At 50.8% G+C, this 27,398-nt stretch overlaps 12 protein-coding genes across 12 annotated transcripts in view; 7 read left to right on the forward strand and 5 right to left on the reverse strand.

Annotated features, from left to right (window-relative positions):
• Window positions 1–811, forward strand: part of TGAM01_v206659 (hypothetical protein) — a gene marked incomplete at both ends in the record, with an annotated part of 1,585 nt that extends 774 nt beyond the window's left edge. The window contains 2 exons of the mRNA XM_024549918.1: window positions 46–702; window positions 794–811. Of these exons, the coding sequence (XP_024405304.1) occupies window positions 46–702; window positions 794–811 (675 nt within the window). The remainder of the gene's footprint in view (window positions 1–45; window positions 703–793) is intronic.
• Window positions 812–5,723: 4,912 nt separating this feature from the next.
• On the reverse strand, window positions 5,724–6,134 carry TGAM01_v206661 (hypothetical protein; the record flags this gene model as incomplete). Its single annotated transcript, XM_018808980.1, has 1 exon — window positions 5,724–6,134. The coding sequence occupies one exon, from the start codon at window positions 6,132–6,134 to the stop codon at window positions 5,724–5,726; it is 411 nt and encodes a 136-aa protein (XP_018657862.1).
• Window positions 6,135–6,183: 49 nt separating this feature from the next.
• TGAM01_v206660 (hypothetical protein) lies at window positions 6,184–6,880 on the forward strand (the record flags this gene model as incomplete). The annotated part of the gene is made up of 2 exons (XM_018808979.1): window positions 6,184–6,617; window positions 6,670–6,880. The coding sequence occupies 2 exons, from the start codon at window positions 6,184–6,186 to the stop codon at window positions 6,878–6,880; spliced, it is 645 nt and encodes a 214-aa protein (XP_018657861.1).
• Window positions 6,881–7,580: 700 nt separating this feature from the next.
• On the forward strand, window positions 7,581–8,806 carry TGAM01_v206662 (translation initiation factor 3 subunit H; the record flags this gene model as incomplete). The annotated part of the gene is made up of 3 exons (XM_018808978.1): window positions 7,581–7,634; window positions 7,713–8,179; window positions 8,248–8,806. 3 exons carry the CDS (start codon window positions 7,581–7,583, stop codon window positions 8,804–8,806), a joined length of 1,080 nt encoding a protein of 359 aa, XP_018657860.1.
• A 958-nt stretch (window positions 8,807–9,764) lies between these two features.
• On the forward strand, window positions 9,765–11,177 carry TGAM01_v206663 (adenosylhomocysteinase; the record flags this gene model as incomplete). Its single annotated transcript, XM_018808977.1, has 2 exons — window positions 9,765–11,101; window positions 11,165–11,177. 2 exons carry the CDS (start codon window positions 9,765–9,767, stop codon window positions 11,175–11,177), a joined length of 1,350 nt encoding a protein of 449 aa, XP_018657859.1.
• Window positions 11,178–12,018: 841 nt separating this feature from the next.
• TGAM01_v206664 (D-3-phosphoglycerate dehydrogenase) lies at window positions 12,019–13,204 on the reverse strand (the record flags this gene model as incomplete). Its single annotated transcript, XM_024549919.1, has 4 exons — window positions 12,019–12,360; window positions 12,413–12,816; window positions 12,877–13,118; window positions 13,164–13,204. 4 exons carry the CDS (start codon window positions 13,202–13,204, stop codon window positions 12,019–12,021), a joined length of 1,029 nt encoding a protein of 342 aa, XP_024405305.1.
• A 1,493-nt stretch (window positions 13,205–14,697) lies between these two features.
• TGAM01_v206665 (hypothetical protein) lies at window positions 14,698–16,876 on the reverse strand (the record flags this gene model as incomplete). The annotated part of the gene is made up of 4 exons (XM_018808975.2): window positions 14,698–15,296; window positions 15,363–15,655; window positions 15,724–15,948; window positions 16,020–16,876. 4 exons carry the CDS (start codon window positions 16,874–16,876, stop codon window positions 14,698–14,700), a joined length of 1,974 nt encoding a protein of 657 aa, XP_018657857.2.
• A 1,057-nt stretch (window positions 16,877–17,933) lies between these two features.
• Window positions 17,934–18,791, forward strand: TGAM01_v206666 (hypothetical protein; the record flags this gene model as incomplete). The annotated part of the gene is made up of 2 exons (XM_018808974.1): window positions 17,934–18,295; window positions 18,362–18,791. 2 exons carry the CDS (start codon window positions 17,934–17,936, stop codon window positions 18,789–18,791), a joined length of 792 nt encoding a protein of 263 aa, XP_018657856.1.
• Window positions 18,792–18,964: 173 nt separating this feature from the next.
• Window positions 18,965–19,312, reverse strand: TGAM01_v206667 (hypothetical protein; the record flags this gene model as incomplete). Its single annotated transcript, XM_018808973.1, has 2 exons — window positions 18,965–18,983; window positions 19,053–19,312. 2 exons carry the CDS (start codon window positions 19,310–19,312, stop codon window positions 18,965–18,967), a joined length of 279 nt encoding a protein of 92 aa, XP_018657855.1.
• Window positions 19,313–20,874: 1,562 nt separating this feature from the next.
• On the forward strand, window positions 20,875–21,957 carry TGAM01_v206668 (hypothetical protein; the record flags this gene model as incomplete). Its single annotated transcript, XM_018808972.2, has 1 exon — window positions 20,875–21,957. One exon carries the CDS (start codon window positions 20,875–20,877, stop codon window positions 21,955–21,957), a length of 1,083 nt encoding a protein of 360 aa, XP_018657854.2.
• Window positions 21,958–22,906: 949 nt separating this feature from the next.
• Window positions 22,907–24,160, forward strand: TGAM01_v206669 (hypothetical protein; the record flags this gene model as incomplete). The annotated part of the gene is made up of 1 exon (XM_018808971.1): window positions 22,907–24,160. The coding sequence occupies one exon, from the start codon at window positions 22,907–22,909 to the stop codon at window positions 24,158–24,160; it is 1,254 nt and encodes a 417-aa protein (XP_018657853.1).
• A 134-nt stretch (window positions 24,161–24,294) lies between these two features.
• Window positions 24,295–27,220, reverse strand: TGAM01_v206670 (hypothetical protein; the record flags this gene model as incomplete). The annotated part of the gene is made up of 5 exons (XM_024549920.1): window positions 24,295–24,309; window positions 25,212–26,252; window positions 26,310–27,049; window positions 27,103–27,151; window positions 27,209–27,220. 5 exons carry the CDS (start codon window positions 27,218–27,220, stop codon window positions 24,295–24,297), a joined length of 1,857 nt encoding a protein of 618 aa, XP_024405306.1.
• Between the last annotated feature and the right edge of the window lie 178 nt (window positions 27,221–27,398).

A 27,398-nucleotide genomic window follows, 5' to 3' on the forward strand; every position in this document is an offset into this window, starting at 1 on the left:
CATGCAGCGCCAATGCCGTGTAAGCTTCATCTAAACTTCTTACAGGCCATGGGCTCCATCATTAAACGGATGCCTGCTGCTCACATTCGCCAGATTGTACAAACATCCCCTCTTTTCAATGCTGATGATGAACTAGAGCCAGCAGCTCGCCTATTTGACATAATTTGTGACCTGGCAGAGCTCCACTCTGCAAGTAATGAAGCAGACGAGGTCAACCACATTGCTGAGAAAATCTCAGCCGCCATGACCATCGAAAAGGAGCTGCTCGCTTGGAAATCAGACCTCCCCGAGAGGTGGATGTATTCTTCCGGCGAAAACAAGCTTGACAAAGCCTATGGGCCCTCCTGCCACGTCTATGCATGCCCCTGGCAGTCTTACATCTGGAACCACTATCGCATTTGCCGACGCATGACCCATTCCGTGCTCCTACACTATCTGGGCACTCTCGCGTTACCCGTCACTCAGGTGCATCCCGCGCTTATTGACGCGTGTGCCTCGCAGCGAGAAGCTTCACACAAGATTCAAGCGGCTAAGATGCGTGATTTACGCGCGAGTATGCCCTACATTCTAGATTTTTACGACAAATCAAAGGGGAACAGCAGGCTGTTTCCCCAGCACTCGGGGGTGTTTGGTCTGCTGGCCTCGATCCAGGCAATGATAGGGGTGGAGGGTGTCTGCAAAGAGGATGCTAAGTGGTTGTGCGTAATGTGCAGGTACATAGCGAGTCGGTTGGGAATTGGGTTAGCTTTGGTGATGGAGAGATGCCTTCAGGAGAAGAGCTAACGTGGGTTAGCAAGACTTTTTCCTCTAGCATTGTTTTTCTTACCAAATAGATACACGACTAGACTTCAGCTAGAAATAGTTTCATTTGTGTAACCCTCCTAGTGTCCCTGTTTATCTCGTCGAAGTCGCTTTCTGACTCGATGAAAGGCGAACTTACTATCCACAGCGTAGACGATCTTCTCATCATGAATAGAAAGCCTCGCGTCCAAAGGTTAATGCCTCATCGGGCTACTCTTTGAGCGGGCTGCACGTTGAGCGGGCGCTGTGAATCCTGAATAGCCGCCAGGATCTCGTTCTATGCTGCGAATCATGAGATCGACGCAGGCGTCGAGAGGGTGTGGGAGTGGCGCAGGTATACACGGCAACTCCCGCAAGCAAGTCTTGCAGCCAATCTTGCGTCAAACCTCGCGTAAATCCTGGCGTAAAGCCTCGCGTCAAGTTCTCGCGGCAAGTTCCGCGAAAGTTGTAGAATTCAGGGGAAATGTGATGCTCGATTGATTGATTTCCTGTTGATAATTCATTATAGATTTCCGAAGTTGACTGCCTATGGAGATTTTTCAAATACTGTTATGGGCTGAGCACCTGAAGCAATGGGTGTAAGATGCTCTCTCCAGTGCTTTTGTTGTTCCTCGTGATTGAGTTGTGGTTGTTGAAGTACATAAGATCAAGTTGACAACTTTCTTCGATGGCCATGATTCAGAATAACGGTAAACGAAGATGAGTCAAGCGGCCAGAGCGAATGATTTGAACTTTTGTTTGGAGAAGTCATGTTCTAATGTGCGACGATGTGCAAGAAAAGTAAGTAGACAAGACTGCCTTTTTATAACTGACACCAACGACCTTGTTTTACTTAATACATAGTAATCAGGAAAGCAGATGAATCCAATGATGAAGCTAGAGTGAAGGCTCACATTTCTAATCAATCCGGATCTTTCCGTTTCAATGTCTCCCAGCTTGTATAGATTAGGCAACCTGATATTCTCTTTTGGACAAATGCAAACATGGTTTTTGTACTATTCTATGAGCTGTCTGCTACTTTCAAGCCGTCTCCGAGTCATTGCAGCGATTTAGGCTGGGAGACGCTAAAAGACGACGTGCATCGCTGCTCTGGGAATTCATGGACTAATAGCCTCGGTTACGAGCTGCGTTGTCGGATTTACAACACGTAATTCATGAATCGTAGTGATAGGGAAAGTGTTTGTATTCTCTTCGTAAAACTAAAGACTTTCTCTGTTTTTTCGTAATGCGACAATATTTCATATCGCTGCTCTGCTGGGAACCATGGACTAATGGCCTCGGTTAGAAGCTGCGTTGTCGGTTTCACAACACGTAATCCATGATTCGTAGTAATAGCGAAAAGGTTTAATATTTTCTTCGTAAAAGTATAAAATTCTCCTTGTGTCTCGTAATTTCACAATAATTCATTTCCATATTCATTTTCGTATTCAAATTTTATAATGCTATACAATGAGAAGTTACAAAAAACAAACTACGAAAATATTAAACATACGAATTACCAATTACGAATATGAATCTGGATCCGAATCTCGTTTTCGATTTATCAAAACAGAAGAAAGCTCATATCTGTAGCCTCACTACGAAACAAATATGAAAGATTTTTAGTAGTACCATTAGTATTCGTTACGAATTTGTCTCTACCATACGCTGAAAAGAAATCACCGCCGGCCTGCCATTTTAACGTAATGGTGATGTGCGGTGGTGTATTTCTGCCATCCCTTGTCTGGCCAGGAGCTTGCCTTACTTAAATTATAGCATCTAGTATTGCTCAACTTGTTATCGAGGCTTTAGAAAGATGGATCAAATTCGAGCGAGTCCTTTCCAAGAGAAGACCAATCGCAAGATACGTGGCAAGGGAGCTATTCAGGGCCTTTTAATTGGGCAACTCACCTGAATTATGTCGGGAGACAAGCGGAGAGCAAAGATGAGAGCCAGATTCCTGTACGCGGTCTCTACGACATAGAACGTAAGAGGCGAAAACGTGGGATCAAAAAGGCTTGATTTTTCTAAGCGATAATCTACAGGGCTAGCTAGCTGTAATCCTCTGGGGAGGTCTTCTTCCTTCAGCTTCTGGGGATTTCAGGCTAGGCGTTCCCTAACAGATTATCTCAACTGTGTTCTTGAATTGAATATTCTCTATAAAGCGACTGTCTCCCGCCATATTCTATAGGGACTATCTATTCGGGTTTTCAACTATAGTTAAACAGTATCCAGAGAAGCAGCACCTGTAGTTGTTAGTCCAAAATATCTATACAACAAGACAACCTAGTCTGTTTAAACGCGTTGAAAACATTACAAGAAGCCGAGACTCCTAAGGATGACCGCGCGCTGCCGCCTCCTTGTCTACACTGATCAAAACAACAACGAACTCACCAGCCCAAGCCGCTGTATTGTCTTCTATTTCAACAACAGCAACGCAACCGGCCTCTAAGTGCTTAACCTGTGTATTACATGTAAGCCCGGCATAGAATTGCAGGGGTCATATCAACACACAAGGCAGCGGCTCATGGTCAACACTCAGGGTTGTATTGTTATAATAGACGTCTAGCCGCATAGAGGACGAAGAAGGTTGGGTAGTTATAGTTATTTATTTATAGAGCGTTGATGGCTTTTCTTTTAGCTTCGTTTATCTCAGAGCGCTGGAGTCAGTGTTCTGCCACCCAAGGCACACGTCCCGCTTCTCTGAATACCGCTTACAGGTACTCATGCTTGGATACCAGATAACCAGTTCCAGCCTTCCATTGTCTGATCTCTTTCAAGTGTCATTAGAACGAGTAATTTTATACATACAGCTCTGAGGCTAAGTAGTAATCCAAATGAATAGTCACGCGGAATAAAAATGGTCGAATGGCGTATCCAATCAGAGTTGATCAATGATTCAATTCATCGTAGCGCTTTACACGCCGAAAGAGTTGGAGGGGCCTCGTGCAGAAATTGAAAATGGAGATTCGCGATTATTTATGCCTTCACTTTTCGTTTGCGCCAACAGTAAACGTATTTCAAATTTCTGTATCAATGGTACAATACACCTATTTTGGCCTTATATAGTAAAACGCCACTCGTCTAGAGTCTGTAACTAGGTAATAAGACACGGTATGACAAAGCGCCAGCCTGTAGTAGCTACATCTGAATGCTTATACTACAGTCTTGCCAAAGGCACATATACAGAACTCATGAGTAGCATAATCAACTAAAAACGCTAAGAGTGAGAAACAAAAAATAAAGTGAGAAGTAATATGCAAGTCAGCTGCCAGGATGTGAAATTGCAGATGCAATTAGATATCAAGTAGACTGGTAATGGCATCTTCGGGATTAGAAATGAGAAGCTTAGCTAATGCTCTATCTTCTTACACACCGCAACACACCGCAACACCGCAACACCGCAACACACCGCAAAGCTGCTTACTACTATAGATTCGATGCTTTGTAAGAATACCTTCTCATTACAGCCTGTAAGCTGATAGGCCTCGTACCACCCACACAGACATACAAAATTTCCAGAGAGTTATGAAGGCGGGGATGCAAGCTTCCTAACAAATCCTACCAATGTAGCACACGAGGTAGTAATTCCTATAAGTAGTTGAATGGTAAACAAATAGGCTTTGTTGCATCACATCCACATAGGCAAAGAGAGAAAACTGGAACTACACTACTGACTGCATTGGGTCGACTGACGAATTCGGAATGAAGTCAACCGACAGAGAGTACAGAGTAGACTGAGTTTATATCCCTCACTGGACTGCATTTTACCCTGAGTTGAAACTCCGACGGCCAATGAGTTGTTGCGCGGCATCATTGAGCCGCATTGTTTACTATCTGGGCGAGCATATCCGCGTACGGCTGTCACGGCCTCAAAAAAGCCTCAAGTTTGTTCAAACGCTGCTTAGGTATTCATCGGATAATTGGAGTAGCATCAGTGCCACCGTGGACGTTGATATGGAGTAGAGAGTCTCCATACGCTTTAGCCGATGTTGTCAATAGCCAATGGCCGAGATAGTTTTTGTCTTGTTACAAAAGGGAACTATGAAACTAAGCAGATACATCACAGTGTGCATCTTTCATTTGATCCGAATGTCTCGGCCGTAAATCTCTGGCACAACAACTAATGTATGCACTCCATTCGAAGCGCCAGTATAAATGAACGCATATAGTGTCGGCGGGCTGATCTCCAGGGTCCATGTTCCGCACCGCGCCAGCATCGGCGATCCCGGCTGGGTCGGTTTCTCACCGACAGACGCTCGCAGTTTGCAATGGCCAATGGTAGGGCTCTCAGTGGCCTATGGTAGATCCAAAATTGGGCCTAGAAGAAGGGGAAATCTGTCAAAGACGACGGTTTAGGCTATTGGGTCGGCTCTCGGGGTAGACCCTCCACGATTTAGCACCGGATTGACAGGGAGGTTTCAGTTCCTGCTTCTCTTATGGCCGGGGTACAAGTCCAGTCCTGGTTCATATGATGCGAGTTGCATCTTAAATTCACCCCATTCACCCCCTCTTGTCCTATTTCGCAGCTATAAACGAGCCATTGTTGTCAAGACGGAGACCTGTAAGCCCAAAAAATGTGCTTTGTTTGATTCATGGTTGGGTGCCACTGAGATGGTGTCATTCAGACCATGCGTGGCGTGGCGCGCTAAAAGGGATGCCGCTGTCGCCCAGGGATGACGACCGTAGTGTAGCGCGGGGCAAAATCTCGGATCCTGGCACGAGTAATCGTAAAAGCCTATTGGGTGAGTGAGATTCTCGGGGTGTTGAAAAATCTCTGAAATTTTCTAATAGGAAAGACCAAGGACCTATAAGAAAAAGTCTATTTCTGGGCGGTTCAAGTCCATGAAGAAGCTTCCGGGAAGCAACTGGCCATCCATTGCTTATTGAGCGAGTCGTTCAAAATGAAACGTTTCTGTTTGTAGATCTAGTATTGCGAAATTTCAACCACGGGCCACCTCATCAGTGCCACAGCCAGTCACGCAATCGATCTTGGCCCCTGAATAGAGAAGGTACACGAGTGTCTCTGGGTCCATACCCCACGGCCAGTGGCATAATGTGGCATCATCGGGTAAGATATCTCGTGATTGCTGCGGCTCATCCGTAGTGTACTGGCCTTTCTTCGGATCTGCGATGGATTGACGTGCGAGGACCGGAACGGTGTACGGCAGTAAAGGCGGCTCGACTTGTGTCACCTCCAGCCAGCCACCGCTAATAAATACCATTTTGACCTCCCACGCATCCGCAGCTTTCTTTTTTTCCTTCTTCTTTTTTCCATCTTCCACAACAAAGGCCAATTGAGTCGGTAGTCGAACCTGTGCTAGTCGAATCTGTGCACCATCAAACAGCCACATCCTTCCTTAAAAAGCATATTCCAACAAATCAGCCCCCCACTCGATCATCATGGCTGCTCAAATAGAACTGGTACAGCCTATCGATGTGCCTTCATTGACCAAGGAGGTAACGCCAGTTATCAGCGAGCTGAGTGCTTTGGACGAAGAGCGATTCGTCCTCAAGTCGCCGTACTCAGAGAGGCCTCATCTGCTTGACCTGGAAACCGTTTCTCATGAGGCTGGCTTGCTGGCAAAAGCTTTGCGAACCCTGAAGCCAATTCGGGAGGACTATGCCACTGCGTCATATGAAGAATCCTTTAACTGGCCCGAGGTCATCGCGGAAGTGAAGCGCTTGTCTCAGAAGTCCGGAAAAGAATTCAAGGAAATCTCATTCTACATTGTCGCCTTCCGCTCGAAGATTTTGACGTACACCGATTATGATTATCTTTGTGAGCTGGACAAGGCCGCTCATGCCGAAGCCGTTGCAAGCGGAGGCTTCCTGAAGTAAGAGAAAGACGATCTTTTTGCCCTTTTTCGACGCTGACCAATGAAACAGATACTGGTTTGGTGAGCCAGATGATGAGCTCCAGAATCTGTCGACGTGCGTGTGGTGTTCCAGAGAGGCCGCAATGGTTGGTGGTCGAGGGCCAGCGCATCGAAAGGCGGTGAGCGTCACCAGGCACCAATATGCCTATTATAACATCGACCAACACCGACTCACCATCCGGGACAACGTCGATGATTGGTCGATTTCTTGGTGGAAATGAAGATGATCGGCATTCGCCATCTTCTTGAAGCAACTTTGCTTGCTTGATGAGTTCTGACAGAGATGATGACAAAATCATTCGGGAAAAACAAGGGTGCTGGGAGCAAAAGGGATATGACTGGATTTGAAAACATGAGATTTTTTTTTTGATATAGGATACCATGCGGCAAGCGAGCATCATGTTGGCATTTAGAAATGGTAAATGAACTGTAAAATAGAGAATAAAGCTATACTTGCATAATGAGACGAAAGGAAAACAATTCCAGTGAAGCGCGTAAGATGATGATGGCACAGCCGCGGCACTAGACTCCTGAGTGCTCGGCGAGTTTATGTTGGCTTGAGACGGTCTAAGAATGTGTGATGAAAAGTGAGTGTATTCGGCTATTTAGGACTATATATATGTCGCCGGGATTAATCGCAGAGATTGTTGTTGTGAAATTGAGCAGAGCTTCTGGAGATGCAGCTGGGAAGATTGGCAGCCTCGCGCTGGTAGTTGGAGGTTAATTTCGACCCTCCTTCGGATTCTGCCGGCGCTCACCGCCCCAAACCCACAACGCCCACAAATCTGGTAGGCGAAAAGTTCGATATTCACAACAACAGCGCGAGCGCTCCTGAAGCTGCCACCATTTAGCCTCGAAACCGGCATCAACCTCGGCTCGACTCTCGCCACAATCTCCCCAGACTCTTAAATTACGGCCACGATGAGCGAAGTTCCGAAAGATGCGCCTTTCCAAGCGGTGCAAGTCGATGCGCTGGTGAGTTTGAGCTCGAATTGCCCCACCCTCCCCTCCTGAGAAGATGGAGAGCAAGAGGAAGACTGACGCCTGGCCAAGGTGATTATGAAAATCGCCAGACACTGCTCCTCAATCTTCCCTACCGTGGCGACCGGATCCCTCGTGGGCATGGACCAGAACGGAACGCTGGAGATCACCAACAACTTTGCCTTCCCCACCGTCGAGAACTCCTCCTCCGATAGCCACCAGAGCGACGCCAGTAATGCTGCCGCTGCCGCTCCTCGCGCTAAGAGCAACATCACCTACCAGAGCGAAATGATCCGACACCTGAAGGAAGTCAACGTAGATGCCAACAATGTCGGATGGTACACTAGTGCAACCATGGGTAACTTTGTTACCCTGGCTTTCATCGAGAACCAGCACCACTACCAGAAGGACAATGACAAGACTGTGGCCCTGGTTTACGACACCAGCCGCAGCTCACAGGGAACTCTGGCCCTGAAGGCCTACCGACTGAGCAACCTTTTCATGAACGTCTATAAGGAGGGCAAGTTCACGACTGAGACGTGAGTAGTATACGAGTCACGGAGTTTGAATCGTCTGATATGAGCTTTGTGCTGACAACTTCGCACAGCCTGCAAAAGTCCAAGCTGTCGTTCCGTGATATCCTCCAGGAATACCCCATCACGGTCCAGAACTCACACCTCCTTACCTCCTTCCTCCACCAGCTGCCTTCCCCTCCCGTCAGCGACATCAAGGAGCCCACCACCCTCAGCGAGCTCAACAACGACCGCATCAAGGCGCCCCTGTACCCTTCCATCGACAACCTGGATCTGTCAGTCGATCCCTTCCTCGAGAAGACTTGCGACCTGCTGCTGGAGAGCATCGAGTCCCACTACGTCGACCTCAACAACTTCCAGTTCTACCAACGCCAGCTGGCGCGTGAGCAGACCAAGATTACACAGTGGCAGGCCAAGCGAAAGGCCGAGAACGCCCAGCGCACGCTTGCCAAGCAGCCCCTGCTGCCGGAGGACGAGTGGCAGAGACTCTTCAAGCTTCCCCAGGAGCCCAGCCGCCTGGAGGGCATGCTCAACGCCAAGCAGGTTGAGCAGTACAGCAAGCAGGTGGATGGCTTCACGGCCAACATTAGCGCCAAGATGTTTGCCGTGCGGGAGAACCTGCTGCCGCAGTAAAATGCGCTGCTGAAACGTTAAAATGAATAAAATTCTTGAACTGATCTTTTGGTGGTTGAGACTATTGGCGGCAGGGTGCATTGGCGGCGTTCCGGTTTGGGTGGACTATAATAAAGTACTTCTGGTCTAGATCTGCAGCGACAAGAGAGTCTTTGAGAGTGTTTGAAACTACTAGTAGTACGGATTCCTACGCCTAGACTTGTAATTCCTGTTAGATACCACTATGATTTGTTTCTCTCTTTGCCCTGTTGTTTCTGTGCTGTGCTTTCCGGTGGTGCATGATGAATTGATGCGATGCAAAATATCGCACAAGAGGCTGAGCCGTATCTTTACCCTTAATACGAGTCCAAAGTGATTGAGCTCTATATTTTAACGCCCAAATAACAGACAGCTATACACACTTCTCTTACTTGAATATTTATTACCAGCAATAGATATCCTGCACACTTCCTGTTGAGGCCGTAATGCCGCATCTCATCTCGGGCTGCTGTCCCCAAAGCCCCGCAGTATATGAGACGTGGCCATGTCTCTTTTGTTCGGCATGTGCATGTGCATGGCAGAATACGAATACTAATACTAACACCGCTAGCAATTGGTGCTACAGAAGAAAAAATTACCCATAAGCTGAGGATTGAGGAGGATTCTGCCCTGGACGTGCAATCCAGCCGCGCCTCTCATTCGCCCAAGCTGTGAAAATCCAATCCCAATCTAATCTGCCCCGCTTGGTGAGAAAATTTACCCCTCTAGGCTCACCGCCCGCTTTTCAACGGATTTGTTCCCCTCCCTGGGCCTTACTGCATTCATCGGAGCTTTTTTTTTTTTTTTAACTGTTGGCACTCCCCATCAATTTTTTCCTACTTCTTCCTCTTCCTCTTCCTCATCTCTCCCTTACATCCTTCTCCTTCATCATCTTCTTCTCTATCCAAATCTTCGGATTCTCATCAATTCCTCCTTCACAATGTCTGCTCCCGCCCACAAGTTCAAGGTCGCCGACCTGTCCCTGGCCGCCTTTGGCCGCAGGGAGATTGAACTCGCCGAGAACGAGATGCCCGGTCTGGTGGCCATCCGCCAGAAGTATGCCGCCGACCAGCCTTTGGCCGGTGCCCGCATTGCTGGCTGCCTGCACATGACCATCCAGACCGCCGTCCTCATTGAGACGCTCGTTGCTCTGGGTGCCGAGGTCACCTGGACCAGCTGCAACATCTTCAGCACCCAGGACCACGCCGCTGCCGCCATTGCCGCCGCCGGTGTCCCTGTCTTTGCCTGGAAGGGCGAGACCGAGGAGGAGTACAACTGGTGTCTCGAGCAGCAGCTCAGCGCCTTCAAGGACGGCAAGAAGCTAAACCTGATCCTCGACGATGGCGGCGACCTGACCTCGCTCGTCCACTCCAAGTACCCCGAGCAGCTCAAGGACTGCTTCGGTGTCTCTGAGGAGACCACCACCGGTGTCCACCACCTGTACCGCATGCTCAAGGAGGGCAAGCTGCTGGTCCCCGCCATCAACGTCAACGACAGCGTTACCAAGTCCAAGTTCGACAACCTGTACGGCTGCCGCGAGTCCCTGATTGACGGCATCAAGCGTGCCACCGATGTCATGATTGCTGGCAAGGTTGCTGTTGTTGCTGGATTCGGAGATGTCGGCAAGGGCTGTGCCCAGGCTCTCCACGGCATGGGTGCTCGCGTCCTCGTCACCGAGATTGACCCCATCAACGCTCTCCAGGCTGCCATGGCCGGCTACCAGGTCACCACCATGGAGAAGGCTGCCTCCATTGGCCAGATCTTCGTCACCACCACCGGCTGCCGTGACATCCTGACTGGCGCTCACTTCGAGGCCATGCCCAACGACGCCATTGTCTGCAACATTGGCCACTTCGACATTGAGATTGACGTTGCTTGGCTCAAGGCCAACGCCAAGTCTGTCCAGAACATCAAGCCCCAGGTCGACCGATTCACCATGGCCAGCGGCCGCCACATCATCCTCCTGGCTGAGGGTCGTCTGGTCAACCTTGGCTGTGCTACCGGCCACTCTTCCTTTGTCATGTCCTGCTCCTTCTCCAACCAGGTCCTTGCTCAGATTGCTCTGTACAAGGCCGCCGACAAGGCCTGGGCCGAGAAGTACGTTGAGTTTGGCAAGACCGGCAAGCTCGAAGTCGGCGTCTTTGTCCTCCCCAAGGTCCTGGACGAGGAGGTCGCCAAGCTGCACCTGGCTCACGTCCAGGCTGAGCTGACCACTCTCACCGATGTGCAGGCTGAGTACCTCGGTCTTACTGTCGAGGGTCCTTACAAGGCCGAGATGTAAGCACTACCTCTTACCCATGAATATTTATTGATGACATTTACTAACGAATCCTTTCACAGCTACCGCTACTAAGCATTTTTCATGTATTCATACCCAAAGGATCCTTCAACTGGATTCCTACGTGTAACGACATCTCTTCCGGATTTATGACCCGGTTAATGGGAAAACTTGTGATTTCAACAGCATCATGAACCGGCAAGGGGCATATAAATGGGCAAGGATAAAATAAAAGCCCACGGGATTTTATTGGTTTTTTATTGTTTTCGTTTTTGACACTTTTTTTCTTTCCTTTCATCATGGACTCTTTTTTTGGAGATTCTCGCTGGGCGGATGGTGGGGCAGAAAAGAAACTGGCCTTTTCAACAAAAACGGCGTCGGGTAAATTTACTTTTGCTAATGATGATTCCCCCCATGGCGAGAGGATATATATGCGAATTATAAAAAACATAGCGCATGATACAGATGGGCTCAAGCTCGGAAAGGGCGAGATGGGCACATTTGGATGAGGCCCGTCAACCGCGGCTGAAGGAAGAATTTACTAGCTATAGAAAATGTGGAATACATTCGCGGGCAGTTTTAGCCCTGGCTGAGTAAAATGATGTTTCTTTGAATGTGACAGTATGACTGTGTTGAGGGTGACCCATGCTATCATAGTGCCACACTCCCACTGGCTCCGTTTGTGTTTTGGATGATAGGATACTTGAAGCTGTAGAAGTATGCGTACAATTAAGTTCTTCTATTTGATCGTGGGGTTGCTGGGTTTGAACATAAAATAGCTGCGGACTTTGAGGTCACTTTTGGTGTATTCGATCTTTTGTACTATCTATCTATAAGGTTGCGATGTATAACGGCATCCATTTCAACTACATCCATAACACCCTTTTATTTTACTTCATTCTATTCTTTCCACAGCTCACTCCAAATCCTTCTGCTCCGGCACAATGCTCTTCAGCTTGCCCTTCGTCACCGCCAGCCGGACATTGTCAATCGTCCACTCCTCCATCTTCTGCTGCGTCTCCTGCGTCCAGGTGCCCATGTGGGGCACGAGCAGGACGTTGTCGTTGGCCAGCAGGCCCGGGTGGATCTCGGGCTCGTTCTCGTAGACATCGAGGCCGACGGAGGAGACCTTGCCCGAGGCCAGGGCGTCGACCAGGGCGGCCTCGTCCATGACGGCGCCGCGGGCGGTGTTTACGATGACGATGCCGGGCTTCATGAGGGCGAATTCGGGGGCGGCGACGGAGTGGCGGGTGCTGGGCTGTAAGTTTGTTAGTCACAGTGACATATCTTCTGAGTTGGTGATTGCTTACATTCAGAGGCAGGTTCAAGCTCAGCACATCACTCTCCTTGTACAGCGTCTCCAGGTCCACATACTCGGCGCCGTCCTCCAGCTCCGGGCTCAGGCGGTGCCGGTTGTGGTAGCGGATTCGCATCCCAAAGGCGCGGGCCTTGGTCGCCACGTTGCGCCCGATGCCGCCCATGCCCAGGATGCCGAGGATCTTGCCCTGCGGGTCGTGGCCCAGCCGGGGGAGCGGCGAGCCGCGCCACTTGCCCTCGCGCAGGGCCTTGATGCCGATGGGCAGGTTGCGCAGGGCGCCGAGGAGTAGCCAGATGGTGACGTCGGCCGTGGCGTCGTCGACGGCGGTGGGGGTGTTTGAGACGTGGACGGAGTGGGCGGTGCAGGCGGGGATGTCGATTTGGTCGTAGCCAGCGCCTGGGAAAGGTTCCAGTCAGTATCATATATGTAGGTAGGTATCATGTATGTTTGTCTTACCGTTGTGGCACAGAAACTTGAGGCTCTTGGGCAGCGCGTCCAGCAGCTCGCTGTCGATTTTGCCAGTGATGTTCGCAGAATCAAATGTCCGGTACGCTACGTATACGCCGTCCAGGGCACCGGATTGGCATTCTGCAATGAACTCTTGTCTGTTGGTGGCCTTTGGCTGGACGATTTCCGCAATGTCGGAGATGGTGGACCATGCGACGTGGGCGCTGGAAAGCGATCGGTTGTTAGCTGGCCTTACAGTGATACAAGAGAGATCAGACGCGGTTGAGGCGACCTACTGGTCAATCTTGCCTAGGAGGAGGACCTTGGTGCGGCTCATTGTGGGAGAATGTTTCGGAGAGTCTGTTGGTGTTTCTATATGCGATTGGCAAGAGTTGGAAGGGATGATGCAATTGCACCAGAGCAGGGTATCAAGTGATTTAAACGACGAAAAATAGGAATTGCAATTCTAACAAGAAATGAGTAAAGAAAGGAATAGCAAAAGATCAATAAGAAAGAAGAAAATAAAAAAGAATAAGAACTAGGAAAAGATGTCCATCGTCTCCATTTCTATCGCATCGGATGGATGTGGTTGCTCGCAATAAAGCACCCCGAAGCCGCGCTCGGCGGGGTAAATTTCACTATAGCGCGGGGGACTTTTTTTTTTCGGAGCCGACGTGGGGTTACAATTGCGCCCTCTCTATATTTTCTTTCTTCAGTTCCTATCAGCCTATGTAAGTTGAGTAATTCTGGTTTTTTTTTTTGGTGATCATTCAAATTAACGAGGAACTAATATTCGCATGGCTCATTACTAACTTACTCATGGATAACGATAGGTGCTCTAGCAGGTAAATTATTATGGCTTTGAGACGCCGTCGTGGGAGTTACATCTCCAAGTCGAAGCAAGCAATTTTCCGTATTGGGCAGCCCGCGCCGGGGACTGAGACCCATAGCATGGAAGAGACAGCCGGTGGCGGATCTCCCCAGAAGGCGGCTATTAGAATGGCCGTAGTGACATTTCTGTGATGCGGAGAAACTTGTATTACTTCCGAAGGCTGCAATGTGAACTTGTTGAGCATCAGATTGTCATAATCTGGGGGTTTGCCAAATAGAAAAATTATCCCGGAAACTTTCAAGTCTGTCCAAACGTAGTGTACGTCAGCATCAAGCAGAGTCATTATGTGACATTATAGTTCTTCGACACTGCCCATTGGCAATGGTTAGAGCGCTGATAGCCTTATCTATCTACGTTCGAATTTTGGGGGTCGGCGAAATCGGAGAGGATGCGGTGAATTTGCTGTAATGAAATGTGGAAGAATTACAGTGAATTGATCATCTCACTTACAGCACATAGGACGATTCTCCCAAGCGCGCAACTCAAGACAAAATATGTACAAACTATACCTGAATGGAGACTTTTATTCAAATAAACGTCCGTTTCAAAGCCTAGAGCCAATATATGTCGTCAATCTGTCGCTCTAAGCTGAGAATGCATTAAAAAGCGTCTCCAACTATCAAATCTATATTCGATATTCAAGTATCTAAAGCAAACGCCAGCCAGTGTCATGTCTCTCAAATCCCAGAAAACACGCTTCTATTACTCCCAAAAAATCGCCTCATTAATTCAACCGCTTGCTTTTACATCCTCCTCTTGGTACATATCTTCTTCATCCATCCTGCCATTAAGATTGAGCGTAAAGTGCCATATATGCGAAACTCTCCATGCTACAGTTAAGCATTGTATGCATAATATGACATTGCACATCAGTTTATCGTACGGGCGCTGAAAGACGTCCCCTTCGTTCAATCCGTGAAAGACAATGCTGACACGCCTCAGAAGTCCCAGGGCCCAAATACTTGTGTCATCCAATTGATGTCACCAAAGTCTGGAGGCAATTCGGGATCTGGCATCATAGAGTGGTCGACTAGCAAAGTATGCTGCGGCGCGGTGCCTGGAACAACTTGGCTGCTTGGCGTTGGGAGCCCCCCTAGGTTCTGTGAAATGGCTGGTTCCCAGCTTGAGCGCACATTGCGAAGGACCTTTGTGCACTTCCCAAAAATCGATACATCCTCCGGTCCGCCTCTCAGGGGATAAAGCGCATCCGCCTTGGTAAACAGGTCGATGGTCCTGTCCAGATACGTACTGAGGTCTGCCGTACTGCGCATAATCTCCTTGTCCCAGGCAGGGTCATCAATGGTCGTGAGCCTGTATAGCAGAGCGTGTATCTGCGCAAGCTCTATATACAAGGAGAATGGCATGCCCACGAAATCCGTAAGTGGCACGAGAAACAAGGTATCGTACCAGGCCCGAGCAGCGAGGAGGCCCGCGTACATGGAGTCGATACGCGGTGAGTCTGGGATTTTTGTCCCGCCAAAGAGGCCAATGGAGTGGATTTGAGTTTCGGTGCTGTAAATGTGCAATTGTATCACCGCTGTTCAATGTTGTAAGCACAACTCTGTGTTGTCTCGCAGATATTATGAAAGGCTGATTGACTTACCCTTGGACATTGCCCCAGGCGGCAAAGTTTCGCGGATCTTCTGAAGCTGGCAAAGAAGATTTCTCTTGAATACGTACGTGGGAGCTTTATCGGGATCGAGTCTGCCAAAATCACGCCCGACGAAATCGCTTACAATGAGCTTTCTTGCTTCTTCTCCAACGAGCTGGAGTTTCACCAGTGCGACCAGGGTTTCGTCTGATGGATATTCCTTCTCACTCTCCAATAACTCCAGCGACTCTTGCATATGCATCGTCCAAGCCAGTGGCTCCATCTTACCAAGGAAAGCCGCGCATCTGGTGAACATTGGTTAAAACCCTGGTTTCGCAATGCAAAGAGGGAGCATAGCAGTGGCACCACTTACACTGATGTGATGAACCAGAAGCCAAGCACGAGCCTCCGTTCTTCCATTGTCCGGTTTTTAGGCTGGCAGTTTGATGATTTGCTTCCCCAGGCTTTGAAGCAGACTGTCGAGTATTGCTCTTCGTTGGGAAATCTGGTGAGACTCAATTCGTAGATGATGCAGCTACATATATGCGAATACAAGGTAAGAAAGGGCTTGTTCGCAGCACCAGCATTCATGGCCGCCCTAAGAAGTCGGTCAATTAGCATTATGGACCCAGCAGCCACTTATATTAGTCGATTAGAAGTAAAGCTTACCATGATATCAGAGTTATCAAGCCTTGAAGTAACTCTATGCTTCGCTCGTGGCTGAGGATCATCCGTTGCGCAACTTCTTGGCGCAGCCTGTCTCTCATCATAGCCTGTTGCGGCATGGACATACTCGTGACGTTCATGATGCAGAGCCAGAGGAAAGGCGATTCCCTCTGCAGAGCTTCGGCCGTGAGATCCGGGCTTAGATGCATAAAGGGGAAAAACTCCAGCCACTGGCGAAACTTGACAAGATACACTTCGGCCTCGCTAGGAGCTGGCTCTGGAAGCCTGTCCAACAGACGCGGAGGAGGTGTGAGGTTGGAAGGGTGTGTCTGTGACTGTGATGTTGTTGCCGCGTCGGCCAGCGAGTCAAGTCGGCTTGTAAAGGGCTGGCATGTTGAAGCAGACGATACTGACGAAGGGATGTCACAGCTCGATACGCCGCTCATGGGAGGCGGCACAGGAGGCTGCTGCTGCTGCTGCTTCTGGAGGTGAACATGATGCTGCTGCTGCTGTTGTTGTGGCGGCGGTGGCGGCGGCGGTTGCGGTTGATGGGCCTCATGGTGGTGTTGATGATGCTGATGCTGTTGCTGCTGCGTCGCCCGCAGTATCGACACCAGGTCATCGAGCTTTTCCTCCAGCTGCGCGGTCCTCGAGGCCGTCGTCCTCTTGGCCACGCGCTTGCGCGACGTCACCATCTGGTGGCAGTCTTTGCCCAGGCGGTGGCAGCGGTCGCATTTGCCTCCTTCCGGCCTCAAGATGCACCGACACTTGGCGCGCGAGCAGTTGGTGCACGAGCGGCCATAGCCCGCTGGGATGCCGCCGACTGAGACAGAGTCTGGCGGAGGCGGCGCCGGGGCCATTGTCTCGTGTGGGATGCGAAGCGAAGCGATTGTCTGCCGAAGCTGATTGTCCAAACCCGATCGACGCAGGTTTCCTGCAGTGGTGAGTTGGAGTCGCGCAGCCGGGATTGGGACTCCCTATTCCGGCGAGGTTGGCGGTTGAAACTGTCGCGTTGGCTGATCAGTCAGGGACTCTAGGCGACGGGGTTCGAGGGAGCTCTTGTCGCTGCCGGGGTGGCTGAATCAGCACATGAACGGGGTGCCGGGTATAGCGGACAATCCGAACTCCGAGAGTGCGACTGGATCGTTGTGAATGCCGAGCGAGTATCGCTAGGCAATGATGTGGATGGATCAAAGGCTGGCCTGTCGTGGAGATGCTTAAAAAGTGCCAGTCAATTGACAAGATCCGGAAGATCGGTTCGATTCGATACGAAGTCTTCATTGGCTGCATAACTTGACCTCAAAAGGAGATTGAGGCTGTGCTTCGTCTCATCGTATTATTGCCAGCGTATCTGCCATTGCTGTAGACCTGCCCAGGTGGGGCCTGGCAACGAGACGCGCCATTGCAGCCTGGCCCAAATCAGACTCTTTGATGGACGATTTGTGATGAGTTAACCTGCAGGCTTTGGTCATTGGGCCATACGTCAAGCTGTTCTAAGCTTTGTGCTACCTTGTTTGCTGTCATATAGGTAGTTACAAAGCAAGCGTCGCGCCAGGCTGAGGGGCTATTTGAGACGACGTCGCTGTGTAGAAAGCATATACTGCAAACTCCATTGTAAGCAGCGTGATTATATAAATGAAAAAGAAGAAAAGGCTCAAAAAGCCAAAAGCTATCAATCAATTGATTTGAATGAATTCACTCCGCTCAACAGCTAATTTGTGTCCAAGTAAAAAGCTGCTGCCGCTGCCATAGCTCTAATCGGCAAATCGTTTTCGCCGCCGACAACCGGCACGTCAAACTATTATCCGAAGCTAGCCATTGAGACAGCCTGAACCCCAGACAGTTGTCTTGATAGTGGCATTCCGCCGTCTCGATTCCCAGCTCAACAACAGCCAAACGCCAATCGTCGCTCACAAAATGGCTGCCGCCGGTCTCGTCGCAGTCGAGACGCTGCCTCGATTCTTGCTCCCGCGCATCAGCTGGACTGCGCCGCTCTCAGCATCCCGAACCGCTGCAGCCCAATCGTTCGCTGCGTTTCAACCGAACCAGCGAAAGTCAATTTACAGCTCAGTGCCTGCTTTCAACACAGGCTTCCTGACGAGGCGGTGCAATGGTAGCCAAGCGCCAGCCTTGCGAAGAGGATTCCATGCGACTTCTCGGCAATACCGCGAGCATCACTTTGATACGCTCAAGTTTGTCCAGCGGCTGAAGGATGAGGGCTTTACGGATGAGCAGTCCGTTGCCATGATGAAGGTCCTCAACGATGTCATCCAAGAGAGGTTCGTATCCATGACACAGGCTAATGTACTTGAAAACTATCTGTTCTAATATGACACCTAACGCAGCATCCAAAACCTCACACGAACCATGGTGCTCCGCGAAGACGCCGCCAGAACCACCTACACCCAAAAGGTAGACTTTGCCAAACTGCGCTCCGAACTCTCATCCGCGGACAGCACCGAGTCCAACGCAACGCGCAACGCGCACGAGCGCCTCACCAACGACATTGCAAAGCTCAGCAGCCGGCTGCGCGACGAGATTGGCCGGACGCAGGCGAGCGTGCGGCTTGACCTCAACCTGGAAAAGGGGCGCATTCGAGAAGAGGCTGTCGGGCAGGAGCTCAAGATTAAGGAGACGGAGACCAAGATTGAGCAGGAGGTGGCGGCTTTGAGGGAGAAGCTGGAGCAGGTCAAGTTCCAGACGCTGCAGTGGTTGATGGGTGTGTGCACCGGTTTCGCGGCACTGCTGCTTGGTGCTTGGAGATTGCTCATGTAACGGAGCAAAAGTGTTTGCGTTGGATGGGAAAACTGTTGGGATAGAAATTGCATTTCACATATGAATGCCTGCACGTTATTTAGCTGATGATCCAAATTAGAACTGACACAGATATTGTCATTCTCGTTCGCTACTAATATGCTACATGACTGTCAATCTCATTCTGCTACTTCTTACACCATCCTACCATGGCTATATAGGCGTTCATTGGTCAAATTGATCCCTAACATCAGTCAGCCCAAACACGACAACTGCACTTACACTTGGCCTACATGCCTTAAGGCTCCCTGCCTCGTGGTCTCTCCAAATGCATCCCTTGCACCAGCGCTTGCTTGGAAGTCGCCCTGCTTGGTGCCTTCGAGGCCAAACTGTTTCATTCCACTGTGGGAAGTGTCGGAGAAGGTCGAGTCTTGGCCCGTTGGATCCGTGTCCTCTTTCAAGATGGCATGGCCTCCCTGGAGGACGTGGTCGCCATGCATTTGCTCAGAATGCGCGGCAGCGGCAGCTCTGTTCATGTTCATGGCGAGAGTTGATACACGAAGTCTTTGATTTATCTCTCTGGAATGCCGAGACTTGAGTGATGGTGCTATTAGCAGATCACAACGAGCCACAGCGTACGATGTGTACTGGCTCGTGCCGCCTTTTATACGAGACGGGCGGTTTAGCTTCGCCCATGACAACACAGTGACGAATTGAAGGATTGAGTCGGTATGAGGTGGGATACTGTGCTTGTTTATATTTTTGTGGCCATGTTGGCCGTGTGAAGTCACTCTTGGACTGTTGGAGTTGGAGACTGTGCGCCGTAGTGGCTGCTTAGAAGCCAAAAATAAAGTAGAAAGGGAATGGCATGAAGCTTAACCGCTAGGATATCTACTTAGATGTAAGCTCAGCATGTAAGGTAAATAATTGGCCTGATACATTGCATAGTAGGGGCTCTATATTGGTGGACATACACAACTTGGTACTGCCGCTTGGAGAGAAGTAGCAGAGAATACTCAATTTCCATCTCACCTTCCTTTAAATGGGATACACCTGTTATAGTTGACAACATTTTGCCAAGCCCAACATTCAGGACACTTTCGTCCGTCTTCATCTACACAGCTTATTTATCAGCATTCTCAATTGTCAGGCATAGCACTTTACCCAAATCACCTGCATGTGTCCGATGAAAGCCTCAAATGGACGGCCACCACTCGCCCTGGAATTCTGATCAAGTTCTCGTTGCTTCCGACGAAGATTCCGACCTATCACTGCAAGTTAAAGCATCATTTTCCGGCTCCGAATACAGTCAAGGTTCTTCTGAGCAAGATTTCGGCCCTGTGTCATCGCTACACTTTAGTGGCAGAATTATATCTGCCACGTTTACCATTCCATATAGACTGCAAGCTCGAAAAGGAAGAGACGACTGGGTACGCATGCTTCGACTTTCTCTTCCTTCGCTGTCCTGCCAGCTAGGAATCACTACACCCCGGATTTCGAGAGCTGACCCGAGTAGCGAGTAGATCTCTGCAACCGCCATGATCATTCGGTTCAGTTTGACGTCTTGAGTCATCTCTCATCTCCAGATTCTCCTTGGGATCACACCATCGTGGGCTGGACTGGGGAAGTAGAGTTTTCTAAAACAGCTGATAGTGGTGAAGACACGAAAGGCCTGGGCAGTACAGCCGAAGTAATTGAGTATTATGAAACATCTGGCAGTGATGGTGTCACGAAAGGCCTGCGCAGTGCAACCGAAGCAGTTGAGTACTATGAAACATCGGGCAGTGATGAAGACTCGATGACCTTGGAGAGTATACCCGGAGAAGATGAGTGTCCTAAAACATCTGGCAGTGACGGAGACGAAGGACTCATCGACTACTGCACCAAAGAAGGACTTGAACGGCAGCTGTACCATGCTGGGCTGAAAACAGTGCCAATCTAGTTGGCGGCCTTGTCGGAATTTTCAGCAGATGGAATCTTCTTGAGGAGGCAAAGGAGATGGAGGCGGCTTACTGATAACGTCCTCCGCCCATCTTTCCTCGGCGACAAAGTTTCGTCAACTGTTTTCGAGTCTGAGGACATATGGCGCGACTATTACTTCATGATGGAGTGCTTTCTCGACAAAATCCACGAAATATACACGCCGGGAGATGTAATCATGGTTCACGACTATCATCTGATGATGCTGCCTCGCCTTCTTCGACAACGCTTGCCGGACGCACATGTCGCATTTTCTATGCACACTCCCTGCCGTCATATACTTGAAACGCCAGGGCGGCTCGGAGAGTTCCTTGAAGGTATCCTTGGATCGAATATCGCCACTTTTCTGGAGCCCGAAGACGCGGTGGATTTTGGAAGCTGGTGTGTACAGAACTCCTTTGATCGGCCATCATACTGGGCAACTCGAGCTATGGATTCATGCACCAGTGTTCCAATGGGCATCGATGTATCCGGCATCTTATCAGTTGCACAAAGCGAAGCAGTTAGCGAACGGTGCGAGACTGTAAGAAGAGCTTTCGAAGCCAGAGCGCTTGTCTTGTCGTACGGCACGCCTGGCAGCAAGATGGAGATGGAAGAAGTATCGAGAGGATATTCTCAATTGCTGAAACAGGCGCCCTGGTGGGAGGGATGCGCCATCTTTTTAGAAGTAAGATGCACATCTAGGGCTGGCGATTCCCCTGAACAGTACAGCATCTTTGATGACATAATGGACTCAAGCGACACTGTGGCTATACGGTGTGAAGGTCCTGTTTCAGAGCTTGATTTCCATGCTCTGGTACGATGCAGCGATGCCGCCATTTTCTCCTTTGCTCCCGGCGGTCCCATGACAGCAGCCCTGGAGTATTTTGTTTGCCAGCCGAGAGGCGAGAAACGTCCCATCGTCTCAGATTTGAACCCGATAGGCTATCAGGTTCCAGGCATGATCCAATATCGCCAGGGAGATTATGACAGCATCGCGAGGACAATCGACTATACCTTGCAGCTCCCTGGCGGGCTATGGATGGGGAACCCTGGGACCCCTCGCCTCGAAGACTACGATGTGGGAATCTTCAACACTGCGGAGTGGTGGGCAAAAGTTGTCTTGCGCCATCTCATGAAGAACCTGGTGCGTGGCTGTAGGTCGGCAGGCACTTACGATACCGACGTGCGCGGCTCACGCTCACCTGAGGCCTTTGCCGGAGCCTAGGATGGCGATGAGCAACTGCGCAGTGAAGACGGAAGAAGCCCAGCAGGCGATGGTGAAGGAGACAGAGAAGAAGGGGATACAGAACTCGAGAGTTTTGAAGATGGTATATCGACGCCAGTTGAGAGGCTCAGGACACGCTCAGTGGAAGTGGAAAGATTGCGTGCGGAATCTTTAAGAGAAGCGTAGGCGAGAAAGATGCATCAGTGTGATTATGCTTTGCTTCATTTAGCTGGCTGGTACGTTACAGTATCGGCACCGAGTGGAAGTGCGAGATCCGCGTCCCGGGAAAGCGAGAAACAAATTAAATGATAATAAGATTAATAATAAACATGTCTCAATCGTCATCTCTAATTGATTGCCATGTAACCTCCAGATTCCCGACAAAGTCCAGGGTAGCATCCAAATCCCCCGCGATCCCAAAGCCAAACCCTTGTAATAAAACCCGTGCAGTTCACGTCACAAGATCTCGCAACCACACGAGCCCCTCCAAAAAGAGCCTTACCCTTTTAACAAAACCTCTCATAGGCTCATCCTATCAGCCGACAGCCTTTGACCACGATCATCATCTCGCTGGTCCCGTGAGGAATCGGCCGCGTGGGGTTACATCATGGCAGAAGTAAAAAGGATTGTGTTTTTGGGGGCCAGGTGAGCCTTGTGTTATGCAGGAAGCAGGGTGTAGGCATCTGAACGGGCGCTGCGGGTTGGAGAGTTTTGATGTGTGATGTGACGAGATTGATGCCTGGAGGGCTTTTGTTTCTTCTTAAATGTTTGAGTCATTGGGTTTGATTATATATTTGGTGTTGTATTGGCTTTATAGTTGATTTCGGCGTTTATATATCGTTTGTTTGTTATGGATTTGTCTACGACTTACACGAGCTGACGTGCTATTTTACTCTATACTCGACATCAACTCATTCCATCTAAACACACTCGTTCAAGTCTGTCCTTCATGGACCCGAACCACCCCTTCATCGCCTCCTGGACCGCCACGCCCATCCCCAACCTCTCCCTCTCAGCAGGCGGCCTGCTCGCCCTCGCGGACCTCAACACCATCGCCCAGCGCACCGCCATTGCCGGCGGCTCTTCATGGCTCGACGCATTTGTCCTCGCGCCGGGTCTGCACTACCAACAGGCGGCGGACCTCCTAACGCCCGAATATGGCGCCGGCAGGCCGGTGCTGTCGATGGCGCTGGATGGCGGGAAACGCTATATTGTCAACAACGTGGCCATGGTCAAGTACCTGCGGAGGCTGTGGGAGCGGCAGGGCAAGTATGGCGTCGTGACGCTGTATGTGGAAATGGAGCCGAATGAAGGGTTTGGCGGGAGCGTGTTGACGTTTGCGTCGTCGCTGTCGTTGTTGTTGGGGCATGAGGGTGCTGGGAAGAAGGATAATACGAGGAGGAGGTGGCAGAGGAGGCAGCAACGGGGGCTGAAGAAGCTGCGGGAGATTGATCATGACAGCCATGTGAGGGAGGTGCTGGAGATGGACTGGGTGAGCCATGTGCTGTATCTGCTGAGCCCGCTGCTGACGGTGTCGGCGATTGTGTTTATGGTGTTGCTGCAGGACTGGTGGGGGTTGGGCTTCATTATTGCGCTCATGGTCTCGCGGCTGGCGAATATCTGGGCCATCAAGGAGCGTGCGCGACCTGATGCTACGCCGCCGGCGCCTCTTACGCCCGTGCCTTCTCCTGCAAAGGACGTGCCTGTCGTGACATCGCCTGAACCGACTGCGGTGGCGGGCTCAAAGAACTCCCTGCCGCTGCCTTTTGCGCTCAAGAGGGAAGACACGGGCATGACGGAGTACACCATCGACTGGGGCCAGAACCGACGCGTCGTGCTCAAGGGCCTGGATGCGGATTTACGCGCCGTGACGACAGAGACGTGGCTGCGAGCCAAGACGACGCTGGAGGGATATCTCGAGGCAATGTCCAAGCTCATTGTGTACATGGTTGCTTCGCTGAGCGGTAATCTCTCGGAGGCGGGCGCCATTGTGCTCATGGCGCTGCTGCTCGTGAGTGCGGGTCTTCTGGGCTTGAGCAATGCTCACTCGACGAGTTTGCAGATGCATGGAAGGCGGGTGGGCAGGTTGAAGGTGGAAAAAGTGCAGATTGCGCCGCTGGATCCGAGGTTGGCGGTGGATGGGCAGATAGATGCGGCGCCGGATGGGATCCCCGTTCACATTGTACCAGTACCTAGTCAGTGATTAAGATTGGAGGTAGATTCTTTTATTTTATCTTGTAGCGAGGAGTTGTTGTAACTGGGTTAGATTTATAGACATGCGTATGAAAGAAGACTTGCAATTTTTTTCTCGGCTCCAGGTATATTGTATTCCTTGTTTTATAAACGCTCGTACTGCGATAGGTGTAACTCATGTACTCCATCATAACAAAACATAATTCGATAAAGTATAACGCATGAAGAGAAAACAAATTGAAACGTATCCCAACAAATTCTCCGGACTGCTCTGTGTCTGTAAAGTAATGCGCCAATGCCACTGACCCGGTGAAGAGAAACAACACCATATATATAAGTGAATCTGACTGTGCGCATAAAGGGTGTCGTATCTAATGGTGTCAAGCCACCAAGCCAACTTATGCGTCGGCCGGCGGGTCTGCTTTTTCTTCTTGTCCTTCTTCAGCGAGAGGTTCTGATTTCACTGGCGGAGTCACGTCTTCCATAGGCTGATCTTCCGGCACAGTTTCAGGCTCTAGTTCAGGCGCAGATTCCGGTTCGTGTTTCAACTCTGGCTCGGGTTCTGGCTTTGACTCTGGCTCTGACTCGGCTTTGGACTCTGGCTCCGGGGTAGGTTCTTCTTCTGGTTTTGATTCCTGCTCTGGCTCAGGCAGCGTCTCTGGCTGCGGGATGTTGTGCGTGGCCTCCTCTTCAGTGACAGGCGGTGCGGCCTCGGCTTCAGGCTCGGCTTCAGGCTCGGCTTCAGGCTCAGCTTCAGGCTCAACTGGAAGCTCATCTGCAGGCTCGATTTCTGGTTCAGCTTCTGGTTCAGCTTCTGGTTCAGCTTCTGGTTCAGCTTCTGGTTCAGCTTCTGGTTCAGCTTCTGGTTCAGCTTCTGGTTCAGCTTCTGGTTCAGCTTCTGGTTCAGCTTCTGGTTCAGCTTCAGGCTCAGCTTCAGGTTCAGCTTCAGGCTCAGCTTCAGGCTCAGCTTCAACTTCAGGTTCATCAACGTCAGGTAGCGTCGTATCAACAGGACTCTCAGGTTTAGCCTCGGCGGCGGACGTGGTGTCGGGCTTGACAACTTCTTCCAACAGCTGTGACGCAGCTGCCTGGCGATCAAGTTCTCCCATCAGACCTCCAAGCAGATCCGGCTCGTCCTCTTGGACCATAGGAGCATTGTCCCCTGCTTCAGGAGCAGCCACCTGCGGCTCAGTTGAATCAGCCCTTGTGCTTGCAGGAGCAGCTTCTTCCTTTCCATCCTCTACCGATGCGTTTCCAATTTCCGAAGGTGCCTCGGATCCAGGCAAAGGAGCTGTTACTGAGACTGAGTCCTCCGGCTTGATGGTATCCTCGGTCATTGTAGACAGCTGATGCATTATCATCGGTCTTTGAACGCTGACATCGGGTTGGACGCTGGTTTGGCCCTTGGAGGCTTCATCAGAGACTCGGAAGCTTTCATCCTCAGCCCTCGGGCTTGAGATATTGCCTACTTGATCGGGAGGAGGCAAGGCTTCTTTTTCGACGGGTCTTTCAAGGGCTCTTTCAAGGGTAGCTTCATCATGCGGAATATCTCGCTCAATAGCCTCCAGAGGGGCTTCTCCAACGATTGTTGAAGGTGGCTCAGCGATGAGAGAGTCGGCCGTGTTGTCAACACCAGGCAAATCCAGGAAGGGCTGAGCAATTGCGGCCTCGGGCTCGGTGCTCACCGATGGCGCAGATGGAGAGGGCACAATGACGGCATTCCTAGGAGGTGTGTCTTCGTGCTTGATTGGCAGAGAAAGAGGGTTTTCCGGGGGTAGTTCGAGCGTAGGATTTGCTGGCTTGGGAGGCGAGGGCTCTCTTGGTGCTGGCTCTTCTGGCGCTGGCTGTTCATCCTTCATCTCAGTATCAGGGTTCTCAAGTATGTGAGACGCATCGATCATCTCTTCATCGTGATCCCTGGGAGCTTCTAGGATGGATTCATCGACAAAACCAGTTTCATCGCCTTCGCCTTCTTCTCCATCTTCGCCTTCGTCACCGTCGTCGCCCTCTTCATCATCATCCTCCTCTTCATCACCGTCGCCTTCTCCATCGCCAATTTCACTGTCCACATTCGGAGGCGCGTTTTCGTTTTGCACAAGTGTCTGCATTCCAAAGATTAGCTTTAAATTGACGCAGCAGCTGTTTAGCGAAACACTTACGACTCCTCCATTGCCTTCAGTCTTGACTGCTGCTGCGACTCCAGCCGCTGCAGGCACACTTCTGGCCGCCTGCTGATCTGCAGAGGGCTGCTGTTTTGACTTCTTCTTGCCTCGCCCAGGCCCAGCCTTTGCTTTTCTCTTGGGTGGCGGCGGCCTCCTTCTGGCTGCTGCCTGTGACATGGCCGCATAGGTATCTGGCTGCGCCGCGGGAATGGCCTCGACCCTGGTTGATATGACTTCACCATCTACCCGTTGGCCGTCAGACAGAGTAACTTCCTCCGTGTATGGGTTTCCGGCTGCATCCATCCGCCGGACTGTAGCCCTGGTCACCGTCGGTCCTTGGACTTTCTCCTCTATCGTTCGGCTAGCTGTGGTGACGGTGTTCTTTCTACGCTTAGCGAGATGCGAAATCTCCGGTGCCTCGACGTTCTTCGGCAGCTGCTTCCAAACCCTGATCTGGTAACCCTGCGCGCTTGTATCCTCCTCTTTCTTCTCGAGTTTGTCCTGCATACTGGTCTCGTTATCCGCCTCCTCATCCTCGTTTGGGTGCGGGCGCTTGTATAGCCGGCCGGAACGCGCAGCGCGCAGAAGCTCTTGCGTGTGCGGCGGCAGCAGTGTCGCATCTTTGGGCATGCCGTGGATGAGCTCGATGGCCCAGATGTCGTTTTGCTGCTGCTGCTCCTGCTGCACCGGAGGCGCGACGTTGACCCATTCCGGTCGCCATTGACGGACGGGAAGACCTGTGATAATCAGCCGCTGTCGCGTGATAGTTGAATGCGCAATATCGGCAAACCTTCAAAATCGTCGTGCTCGGCGTAGCCGCTGCGGCCAGCGCGTCTTGTCTAGAAGATCCTGTCAGCCGAGAGTGTCGCGCAGTCTTGATCGCGACGAAAACGTACTCCTGGCGCCATTGCGCCTGCACGGATTGCTGCAGAAAGCGGCCTCGCTTGTTACGGAGCAGCGCGGGACTCAGCGCGATGGCAGGGCAGATGCTCAATTCGTGCGTTCTGCGATGCACCTAGAACGAGGATCGTCTGATACGCTGCAATGTCTAGGACGAATCAATTGACGACCGGGACACGACCCGGA

The sequence above is a fragment of the Trichoderma gamsii genome, assembly GCF_001481775.2.
Source record: "Trichoderma gamsii strain T6085 chromosome Unknown Scaffold_23.2, whole genome shotgun sequence".
Lineage (NCBI taxonomy): Eukaryota > Fungi > Ascomycota > Sordariomycetes > Hypocreales > Hypocreaceae > Trichoderma > Trichoderma gamsii.